This window comes from Caenorhabditis remanei, chromosome X (assembly GCF_010183535.1).
Source record: "Caenorhabditis remanei strain PX506 chromosome X, whole genome shotgun sequence".
In the NCBI taxonomy this organism is placed as follows: Eukaryota; Metazoa; Nematoda; class Chromadorea; order Rhabditida; family Rhabditidae; genus Caenorhabditis; species Caenorhabditis remanei.
This window is the reverse complement of record NC_071333.1, coordinates 548,092-559,406: the sequence shown is the minus strand read 5'-3', so window position 1 is coordinate 559,406 and position 11,315 is coordinate 548,092. Positions and strand designations below refer to the sequence as shown.

Genomic DNA, 11,315 nt, shown 5'->3' with positions numbered 1-11,315 from the left:
ATGACTTCGGAGACGAACGAATCGCTCCCCAAAGCAAATGGAGCACTTCCAGTGGTAGAAGCAGATGTTGTGAAGTGTGTGGATGATGTGAAAATTCAAGAAAATGATGAGAATCAGTGAGTTAGCCGGTTTTTTCATTTGAAAATATACGAATTGACTGATTTTCAGACTTCCAGCAACAGCAAAAGTTGAACACTTCGACATGCTGCAACACATTGGAAGCGGAGCCTATGGAGAAGTATGTACATAAAATCTCAAAAATTTCGAAATTATATAAAATATGAAGAAAAATTAGTATTTAACCAAAAAAGTTATCTCTCTAGCCTCCTAGATTTTGAATTCTCTCGTTGAAGTTCAGACTCTTAGTAGCCAACATTTTGTCAAAGAATACGCATCGGCAGTTGAAAATTAGCTCAATTATTGTCATCAATGTTGCACAAACTGCACTTGTTTTTCTGCTCGAAACACTTCTCTCTGAATACCTAACGTGAAAAATCATCAAATAGCTATTTTTTTCGAAACTTGCCAAATTCTCATTCAAATTAAGCTTCTCGTCAGAGTTGGACACTCAAAAAATACAGTTTCATTCAAAAATTCTAAAAAACTCCTGAAAACTTCAGAAACAATTCGAATCCAATTCCCAAAATTTAAAAAAAAAACTCAAAAATGTGAATGAAAATTCATAACATTTAGATAACAATTTGAAAAAAGGGCTGGCGCCTTGTTCTAAAAGCCTTTCATTGTTAGATTAAATTTAGTATCTTCTTGACAGTCAAAACGGTTATTTTCGAAAGATATTTTGAAATTTAAATTTCTTTCCATTCATTCAACGATGATTCAAAACGAAAAAAAAAGCTTTTTGACTCCAAAAACGCAAAATCCATACAAATCTCGTGTCATTACACTTCTCTACTTGTACACTGAGAAATGAACCAGTACCTTCTCAACTAAATCAAAAATTATAGCAATGTGTCAGCTATAAAGGGTAATAGTGTATCTTTCCAACTTTCCACCATAGGGTACTCACTCAAACTTTTTCAAATTGCAGGTTGCCGCAGTGAAGAAGAATGTCGGAAAGGACATTGGCGTCGTCTACGCCATGAAAGCTATGGATAAAAAGAGAATGGGAAAACACAAGGAGATGGTGGATGTAGGTTTTTTCTTTTTATTGAAATGGTTATAAGAAATGATTGGCGACCTGAAATCTTACAATTTGTACAACCCGAGTTACTGATTTAAAAGTTCAAACTGGCTAGTTGATAGCATCATCCCCTACAAATTAAGCTAAGAGTTCAGTTTATCTAACTGCGTCACTGCTTCTTACCGAAATCGAAAATTCATAAGAATTAAGTCTAGCTCAGAACTTGAGAATTGTATGGCCCAGTTCTCGAATTCTTTGACTTAAAAAAAAATTATCCGTCTGATTGAGAATCAAAAACAGAAAAAAAAACAAATTTTTAACCTCCTGGGGCATTTCTGAAATTCTTAGAAACTATATGATTCTCTAAAAGTTGTTAAATTAAATTTCAGTAAATCATCTTTCATAGACCAACACAACCGCAGAAATGCAACTAATTTTTTCCAGCACGAATGGAAGATCCTCACCACTGTTCGCCATCCACTGATGATGAGAATGAAGTACGCCTTCCAGACATACCGCCACATCGTCTTCATTATGCCTCTCGCTGGCGGAGGGGATATGTTGACTATGATGGATAAAGGATGTCTGTCGGAGAGTGATGCTCATTTCTATTTGGTGGAGTTGGTGGAAGGAGTAGCATATCTCCATTCAAAGAGTGAGTTATTCTGACCAAAATCGAAAAAGCTCTTATCAATATCATTTTTAGATATCCTCCATCGGGACCTCAAACTGGAGAATCTCCTGATTGGCAACGATGGGCACATGCTCATCACCGACTACGGTCTCTGTGCAACCCACTGCGACGCCCAAGACGCAATTGAAGGCGTTATTGGAACACGACGTGAGTATTTTTAGCGTTGTTAGCGTACTTCGGCACTTTTGAGGAAACGTTGTGCCTTACAAAGAAAGTTTTTGAAAACGCAGCTTTCAAACAACCTGTAAATTTGGTTATCGGTACTTTCGACTACAGGGAGTCCATTTCTCTCATCAAAACCTGCTGAATGTCTCTTTGAGCAAGTTATGAGCTCTCACAAGGGAACCTCAGGGGGTCACAAATTTGGAAACGCTTCAAATTGCTACCAGTCGTTAAGGACAACTTGATTAGGCAGATCCCAAATTTTTGCTTTGTGCTATTCAATTGCCGCTGAGAAAAACCGTCTGAAATATCAACCCCTGTGGTTAACCCTTATAAAATGCTAAAAATGGGTTCCTAAAGCAGGGGTCAAGAAAAGCTTAAAAATATGAAAAGCTTGTGAGCTCAAAGCTCGGCTCGCTAAAACATTAAGAATGTTTTAATGGGCAGAAATGGATTCCTCGTAGTCGAAAGTACCTGTTACCAAATTTATAGATTGTTTGAAAGCCGCGTCTCCAAAGACTTCCCTTGATAGAGAAGTTATAGCCGTGTTCGTATTTTCTGTCTGATCATATTTTTCTTCTCACTTGTCAATTCCTATTTTGCAGACACAATGGCTCCGGAAGTTCACCTGAAGAAGAAGTACGGCCCAGCGAGTGACTGGTGGGCCGTCGGGATCACTTATTGTGATATGCGAAGCGACAAGTCAGTCTTCGAGGGAGGAAACAGCCTCGAATACTCGAACAGCACGGCGAAGGTACTATTTTCGAGTCTTTAAAAGCTTATCCAACCTTTTTTCAGAAACGCCCGAAGTTTCCTGCTTGCTTGTCGTGTCGAGAGCGAGAATTCGTCACAAAAGTGGTTGTGAGGGATCCATGCAACCGTCTCGGAGGTGGAGACAACGGAACTGAAAACATCAAGGCGCACAACATCTTCAAGACTGTGTGCTGGCAAGATGTCATCGAAAAGAAGGTTAGCATTTCCTTTTGGTGATTTTTAAAAATAGTGCACTAATAGCTTGATATACGCCCCAACCAAATCCTGTGAGAAATCCGGATCAAATTACCTCGAAAACTAGACTAGAACAGATTTTTTGCACAATTTTTGCTTATTAATGCCTCAAAACAAAGGTATTAGGTTGGTAAATAATTTTTTGCAATTTTCGAGCTTGCCGGTTGTTGTTTTGTTTTCTCGGCACAGGAGTAGTTTTTCGATGTGGTAGTTTTTGTGTTTGGTAGACCTACTCAAGTACTTGTTATAGTGTCAAAGTTTTACTCCTCGCTTTTTTTCTCGCCGAGAACGGAGCTTTGATTTACACGCAACTTTTTGCGTTTTTGAAACGTCTTTTTGTTTTCAATCGTTTCTGGTCTAATAATTATTTCATTCAAAAGGAAGTTGCTGGTGTATGTTAACAGAGGTCTCTTTGTTTCAACGCAAATACATTTTAATTCCAAAGATTTGACAAAAGAAACTTGGATTTGACTTAAGAAGTTCTTCTCTGTCGCCAGTCAGTGCTAGATTTGGAGTTATTGCAGGGAATCGTAGAAGCGGATCTGTATCAAACCACCCTTAGGTTGTCAACTTCTTTTAGGGTGACTCATGTAACTGTAGTTCATGAATGGAAACAAATTATCGGAATGAGAAAATTCGTCGTTACATACCACACGTTTTGAAACAACATGAGATGGGACATCACATGGACCTAAGTTGGTTCTTAGTACTTTTACACCCAAGACACTTATGGTCGGGCTATTTATTTATTAGAAATAAGTAGTGGACTTGTTACTTCAACGATGTGAGGAAAGTACAGTGTGTGGACAAAGATTTGGGCGTTCTGGATGTTCTCAAACCGAAAAAAAGTGGTTTTTTAAATCTGGTACTCAGTACTCTAGGTGGAGTAGTGGGAACTCCTGAACGAAGACAAAAAAGTAACATCAGATGTTTACGTTTTTTATTTTAATAAATTTAAAATCCTGTGACTTCAGGACGGGGAGATATAACAAAACGGCGTTTTCAGTATGACAACCCTTTTTCATGTGTTGGGAAAGTAACCCACAACAAATCGTTGCCATCTGGCTGGACAATCTTTTATTATTCATTGTATTAATCCAACCTTCTTCTCTTGAATTACAAACATTTTGTTTGACTTCAGCGACATTTTAATGGGGAAGAATCCAAATAAAAAGGGGATATCAAAAAGAAGCAAGTTTCCTTTTTCAGTGATCTCGAATAGATGGTCTACGCAGAGAGAATCAGTAAGCTACCAAAATCTTGTCAGAAGACTACCAATGCTGATAAACAGTATTTTGAATTTTAGAAATCTTTCGGGATTTGAAAAAATAAAATCAAAGTTTTATCGAAAAATTGCAGAAAATTATTTACCAACCTAATAGTTGGATCTCATTTTGATTATTTAAATTTTTATATCCTCTTTCATAATTTTTGAGAGCCAAAATTTCTGATTTCTGAAACTTTTCACGGTAATATCTCTAAAATTAGTATCCGTCGACAAAAATTTATGTTTGTTCACGGGGACTACACGACCGCGTGGCCTAGGACGCGCACGCTTCGCAGCCAGCTACGCCCACTTTTCTCATTGGATTTTTTATTTTCTTGAGGCGCTCTGACTCCCATTTTAGCAAAGAAAATAAAATTCCGCAGCTTCTCTTCCAACAAAAACTGGGAGAAGAAAATGAAGTCCAAAATAATGCAAAAGAATTGTTTTAACGCGTCAAAAAACCCTTGAAACGTTACAAACACAACATCAATCAACAGGAGTGCCTATATTTCAGCTCACACCACCGTTTGTGCCGGACGAGGAGACTATCAACACCTTCAAATGCTTCCCGGACTCGGCATTAGCTGCGAACAAGTTTCCGACGTTTGAGTAAGTTTTTTTAAGGCAAAAAATGGAAATACAGTTACACGACCAGTAAGAAGCTCATTTTGGATGTGAATTTTGAGTTATATAGAGGCACATGCTGCTAATCTGTAGTTCTTTAAAAACGTACCTGAGCAATTGGGTAGCCTTTTCTTTACTGAGGAATGATTGACCATGCTTATCATAAATTTCAAGGCCCGGGCCGGGCCCAAATTCGAAAAATTTTAAATTTGAAGTTCGACGCTAATATTAAGTATCCGGGTTTTCGGCCTGGGTTTGAATCTTGCTAACAAGGCCCGGGCCTTGACAAGTGACAAATATATCAAACGATTGAGTATAGAGTCACCGTAAAGACTGTATTTGAAGTGCATGCAACTCTATTGTTTAAAGGGTCCGTCGGAGTGCAACTCTATTAGAGGGGCAAGGGTGCACCTCTATTTTTTGTCGACGAATTCGCCAGACCTCATTACCCAACTATCTTTTGAATTTGTTTGATTCAATTAGTTTTTTATGCCGAATTCATCGAACTTTTACGTAAAAAACGAAGAAAATCCTGAACTTTTATAAAAACTACGTTTTGACTCCAAAAATGCTGAAATAGTAATGAGAGAGAACAGTTCGGAGTCAGTTAATGATGATATTAGATAAACCAGCATTAATCGCAGGAGGGCAACTGTATTAGAGGGGCACCTCAATTAGAGGGTGCAACTCTATTGTTCAAAGGGTCTGTCGGAGGGCACCACTATTAGCGGGGCACTTGAAATACCCTGTACATTCCCAAAAACATGAAATCATTTCACACTCTCAATTTCAGACCAGCTATTCCACTCTACTGGGACGATATCGACTACACTGCCTCTTCTCTCCTATGAATTTCTTCTCCAGCGACTGTCATTGATTGGATCTCACATATCTTTTTTTCACTGTTAGCGCTTGATGCACTTCTTGCAATTTTCCACTCCCGTGTTGCAATAGCTCTTTGTCACTTTTAATTTGTTGTGTTTGAACTTGTCATTCCATCGTCATGTACTGATTTGCACTTCTTGCTTGATTTCCCATTAGTCTGTTGCCTGTTCCCTGTTTCTTTTCATTTTTATTGTTTTTGTATACTGATTTACTGTTTTTGATAGCATATTATTCAGTGTTATGTAATCAGTATTCGGATTATAGGATTTTCAATGGAAACTCTTATGGGCCTCCTCATTTTCTTTTCTGGGTTTTTTCATCACCGATTCTTTCCGCTTCCGATTAAATCTTTTTTGTCATGAACTTATTGTATTAATGGGTAATACAAAAGGCTTTATCAATGTTGTATTTTTGATTTTTTTCTGAATTAAGGTATTCCTATTTCAATAAATGGATTCTATTTGAATACGGCAGCGTGTTTGTGAGCTCTAAACTTCTAAATTTCATGAATAAAAAACAGGTTAAGTAAGAAAAAAGATGGTTAAACCTTGGACTCGTGCATAGTCCTAGACATTTGGCTATGTTATGAAAGAAAAACAGCGGCAAAATTTATTACTTTTGTCGTCCTTTGATCTACCAATTGTGCTGCCAAAAGCAATATGACGTAACATAAACGCTCAGCAAATTCCTGATCCTGATCTACGCAAAATTCTCACTTTCTTTGTTTGCACTTGTCCCTGCATATATTAACATCTGCCTAAAAACACATGTTCAAACATAATTATCATATTTTCTAGTGCATGGAAGCAGTATAAAAGAAAAATTTCCAAAACTGGCAGACATACTCTGGACATAAGTTTTCCAAAGGTACAACATAATCTGCCATGATTCGTGCTACTGCTCTTTTTGTGGTTTTCTTTGCCATTGCTGTGAACTCGGAAATTTATGACAAGGTGAGCTCGATTTTCAGATAAGGAAACCATCGAACCTTCTAAATTCAGAATTCGGAGCAATCCGGGATTCAAGAAACTGCTAATTTCGCCCTGGCTGTCAAGGACCAAGATCTACGGACCGATTTGGCCGTGGAAGGACAATCTTCCGATGTCGTTATTCGTGCCAAGCGCCAATATTGCGGATATGGGTGTGGATGTGGATGTGCTACAGTAGCCGCCGTCACACCTGTCCCATGCGGTTATGGATGTTGTGGATGTGGATAATGATTAATTCGATCGGAATGATAATGAGTTATCATGCATTTTCCTGTGTATTATTTATAACATGTATTTATCAAATTTGAATAAAACCAACGCCAGCTGCCGTTTTTTTCTTCCCAGAGACAATAATACTAGGGGTTTTGTTTAGGTTTCAAAATGATTTAAAAAAAATTTAAACGTGCCAAGTATTATAAATTCACGGTCTGTTCCCGGGGGTTGTTAAAGGCGCATCTAATTTATTAGATATTTCACGGAATGGTACCGTAGTTGAAAAATAGAATCCCGATTTTTCGAGCTTTGCAGGTTCGAAAAGGACTGCAAATCACGCTTTTCACTTTGAGACAATATTGAACAAATTAGATGCGCCTCTAACACTCTCTGGCAGCAAACCGTGAATTCATATTAAGAAATTTCTAACTTTTTCTTTACTTCTATTTTATTTCGCTTACTGTTCAGTTGATGAAGAACGCACGACTTTTGTTCTGTGCGCTTTTACAATAAAGTTGCCAACTACAAAAAAGAAGCTCTAGAAAATTTTACTCAGAATATTCACTTTCAGATTTTGAGCTCACCTACGTGTTAATCTAAATTTCAGAAGTTTTCCAACACTTTGAAAAAAATTGCATTTCACACCTTTCAAAAACCAAAAAGTCATTTCCCACGGAGATAAGAACTATAAAATCCATTTTTTGGCTACAAAGTTCAAATCACGATTGCCCCCTTCTCCCCCCGCCACCATCATAAATCGGTGAACCAACCCGTCACTAGTCATGAAATATCATCATTTTATCAGTAGTCCCTTCTCTTTTCGTCGCCACTCTTTTTCTTCTTTATGTTCTTATCACATCCAACAAATGATAAGAGACGCACACACAACCCAGCAATTCATTAGTTCAGTCGAGTCAGTCTATAACTATGCGGCTGATATTTCTGGCATTATGTGTAAATTTAGTACTTTCTTATAAAATATTGGTATTTTCCCCCGCTACTAGCAAGTCTCATTTGATTTCAAATGGAAGGTTGGCCGATGAACTCGCTAGAGCTGGTCACGATGTGGTAAGTGGTCACATTTTTTTGGTGTGAATAATGGGAATTCTAATGGGGATTTAGCTAATGGGAAGGTAGAATAATAGGGTTGGGAAATAGTAGTAAACAGGGTAATCCGATTTAAAACAAAGTGTCTCATTGTGGGGGATACGGTACCTACTCATTTCAAAACTTCAATCAGAAAAATCAAAAAATCATTCCAGACCGTCTTGGAGTTAGACTTTCTCGGAATTTCTCAGACAACAAATAGTGTGAAAGTTGCCAAGAAACAAACAATTGGAGGATTCAAGCATGCTGCCAACTTCAAAACTGTTCTTTTAGGTTTTCCAGAATTCCAGAATTTCAAAAACCTTCCTGTTTTTAGGATTTTCTGAGACCGTAATGGAAGAACCAAGTTTCATCGACGAGGTGAAAGGATGGTGGGCATATCAAGTTGTTTACAATGACCTTTGTGCAGGTGTGTAAGAAACAGAGATAAGATCTCTATAGATCAAAAAATAAGATAACGAAATTTAATACTTCAGAATTTCTTGAGCGAGATGATATCTTCTACGAGTTGAAGAAAGAGAAATTCGACGGATTTTTCGCGGAACAAATCAATCTCTGTGGTTTCGGATATGCACATGCCTTGGAGATACCAAGACGATTTCTTATTTCTAGGTAGGTCACTAATTCTAAAAACTTTTTGAACTCCATCGCTTCCAGTTGTCCATTCGCTGCACCAGTATATGATTTCACTGGACTTCCGATGCCAACTTCTACAGTACCATTTGCCGCAGATATGAGTGTGGAGCCGACTTATTTCGAACGTGCCAGAAACTTCGTTGCCGCAGTAGTTACTAAATTTGAGTTCATGATTCTGAACAGTCAACTCCGGGCTCACTTCAACCATAAATTTGGGTAAGATTTTAAGAAACTTCTGTTGCAAATGCGTATTTCTAGTTTCAGACAAGAGTTCCCATCTCTATACAGCATTATCAGTAACGTGGATGTTATCTTCATTGCTACTGATGAAGTGATTGACATCTCCACCACAACTCTTCAAAACATCGTTCATGTTGGTGGACTTGGAGTTGATGAAGACATTGTGGAAATGGATGAAGTATTTTCTTCTCAAATGCAGAAAGGAAAGAACGGTGTTATCTATTTCTCCCTTGGTACTATTGCGAATACCACGAAAATTGACGAGAAAGTGATGCAAACTGTATTGAATATTGTAAAGAAATTTCCAGATTATCATTTTGTTATCAGAGCTGATAAGTATGATATTGTGAGTGTTTTTTGCAATTTTGAAAACAAATAACTATTAATTAAAACTTCAGAAAACACGAGAATATGCCAAGACTGTTTCAAATGCGTTCGTATCGGATTGGCTTCCACAACCTGCTATTCTTCGTAAGTTAAAATTCGTTTTTGATTTTTTTCTGTCAGAAAAAGAAGGGGTGTAATTAAGGGAAATATGATTTTTTTTGTAAAAATAACGTTATTAGTTAAAATACAATGACAAACTACAATATCCTGAAATTGTCAGTGTATTGCAAAATGTCATTGTATTTGGTCATTGAAAATTTTGTGGTCATTGTATTTCGATGAAAATGAACTCTCACCTCAAACTAATCAATGTATTAATTTGTTTCATGAATACAAATTTGAATAAGAGAATTTTGCTTCGTATATATTTTTACCTTGATATGTATAAGCGGCCTTTGGTCCTTCAATCAATAAATATTATATCAAGAAAAAATACTTAACCTCATTCTATATTTTCAGACCACCCACGGCTCAAATTATTCATTACACATTCTGGATATAACAGTATTGTTGAAGCCGCCCTGGCTGGAGTCCCCCTCATCAATATCCCATTCATGTTTGACCAAAACTTGTGAGTTTTCAGGTCCCTCAATTCTCAAGCCGATTTTTTTGATTTCAGGAACAGTCGCGCAGTTGAGAAGAAGGGGTGGGGAATCCGCCGACACAAAAAACAATTGCTTACGGAGCCCGAAGCAATTGAGGATGCAATCAACCTTATTATCCATAACAAGCAGTCAGTTTGGATTAGTCTCATACTCTTTAAATCGAATAACCATTTCCAGATATACCGAGAAAGCGCATAGAATAAGAGATCTCATCAAATCAAAGCCTCTTACTTCTTCTCAACTTCTTGTCAAAACAACGGAATGGGCAATCAAGAATAATGGACTTGATGAACTCAAATTTGAGAGCAGAGAGCAATGCACGTGGTCATATTACAATCTAGATGTGCTTCTTCCGATTCTGTGGATTATTCTCAGTTTCATCATCCCCACTATTTTCGGGTGGTACAAATTCAGTTGTTTCGGGCATATTGAAGAGAAAAACAAGAGGAAGTCGAAGAAAGAATGATATCATTTGGAGGCCTTTGAGTGTTCCTCGTGTGAGGTTCTATTAAATTTTTGTGAATTTCGAATAAATGTCAAGTCATATGTTGACTTTTTTAGTTTCAATGAATTCATGAATTATTCCATATTTGAAAAAAACACTAGGACGCTTGTATTATTCATTGAGACCATTCACACTCGGTATACAGTAGGTTTCACATTTAACACAGAGAAGACCCAGAAAAATAATCAAACTAATTAGCCGATTCAACATGAAAGGAGGCAGCTGAAGATGGATTGACACCACCTGCTGGAACACATTAGAAGCTCAGTTTTTCCGAAAGGAGCGACGCCTCCAAACGCATCATATAAAAGAAAACGCATCTGTCTCGTCTTGACGTTTTCGTATAAAACAGAAAAGTATTTTCTATTTTGGTTGGGTGAAGCTATCTTTATTATACATTTTCCCTGCATATATTAATTTGAGGTGAGAGTTCATTTTCAGTTTTTTCAATTATTCAAATACAGTACCCACAAGATTTACAATGACCAAATACAGTGACCACGGCAGTTACAATGACAAAATACAGTGACCACAAAATTTACAATGACCAAATACAATGACATTTTTCAATACACTGACAAAATCAGGATACTGTAGTTTGTCATTGTGTTATAACTAATGACGTTATTTTCACAAGGGACCATACTTCCCTCAATTGCATCCTTTGTTTTCTAACGAAACACAGAAAAGGATTGAAAACGAACATTTCTCATGCGAAAGGGTGTTTTCTTTAATTTTCCAATCTCTTCCAAAAACTCAATTGGTATTTTGATCTCTGATAGCGCTAGTTTTGCAAAATGTGTTGTTTTCTCTTTACATCGGATACTGGATCACCAAACTCAAATCAAAATC

General features: G+C 37.2%; 3 protein-coding genes across 3 annotated transcripts; all 3 read left to right on the top strand.

Moving 5' to 3' along the window:
• GCK72_022166 (uncharacterized protein) lies at positions 1 to 4,885 on the top strand (the record flags this gene model as incomplete). Its single annotated transcript, XM_003106937.2, has 8 exons — positions 1 to 116; positions 169 to 238; positions 1,049 to 1,150; positions 1,586 to 1,796; positions 1,848 to 1,982; positions 2,603 to 2,751; positions 2,796 to 2,966; positions 4,787 to 4,885. 8 exons carry the CDS (start codon positions 1 to 3, stop codon positions 4,883 to 4,885), a joined length of 1,053 nt encoding a protein of 350 aa, XP_003106985.2.
• Positions 4,886 to 6,665: 1,780 nt separating this feature from the next.
• Positions 6,666 to 6,998, top strand: GCK72_022165 (uncharacterized protein; the record flags this gene model as incomplete). Its single annotated transcript, XM_003106919.1, has 2 exons — positions 6,666 to 6,734; positions 6,783 to 6,998. 2 exons carry the CDS (start codon positions 6,666 to 6,668, stop codon positions 6,996 to 6,998), a joined length of 285 nt encoding a protein of 94 aa, XP_003106967.1.
• Positions 6,999 to 7,910: 912 nt separating this feature from the next.
• On the top strand, positions 7,911 to 10,424 carry GCK72_022164 (uncharacterized protein; the record flags this gene model as incomplete). Its single annotated transcript, XM_003106967.2, has 10 exons — positions 7,911 to 8,051; positions 8,246 to 8,363; positions 8,407 to 8,499; positions 8,567 to 8,702; positions 8,748 to 8,942; positions 8,991 to 9,312; positions 9,365 to 9,437; positions 9,813 to 9,924; positions 9,973 to 10,086; positions 10,136 to 10,424. The coding sequence occupies 10 exons, from the start codon at positions 7,911 to 7,913 to the stop codon at positions 10,422 to 10,424; spliced, it is 1,593 nt and encodes a 530-aa protein (XP_003107015.2).
• Positions 10,425 to 11,315: the final 891 nt, after the last annotated feature.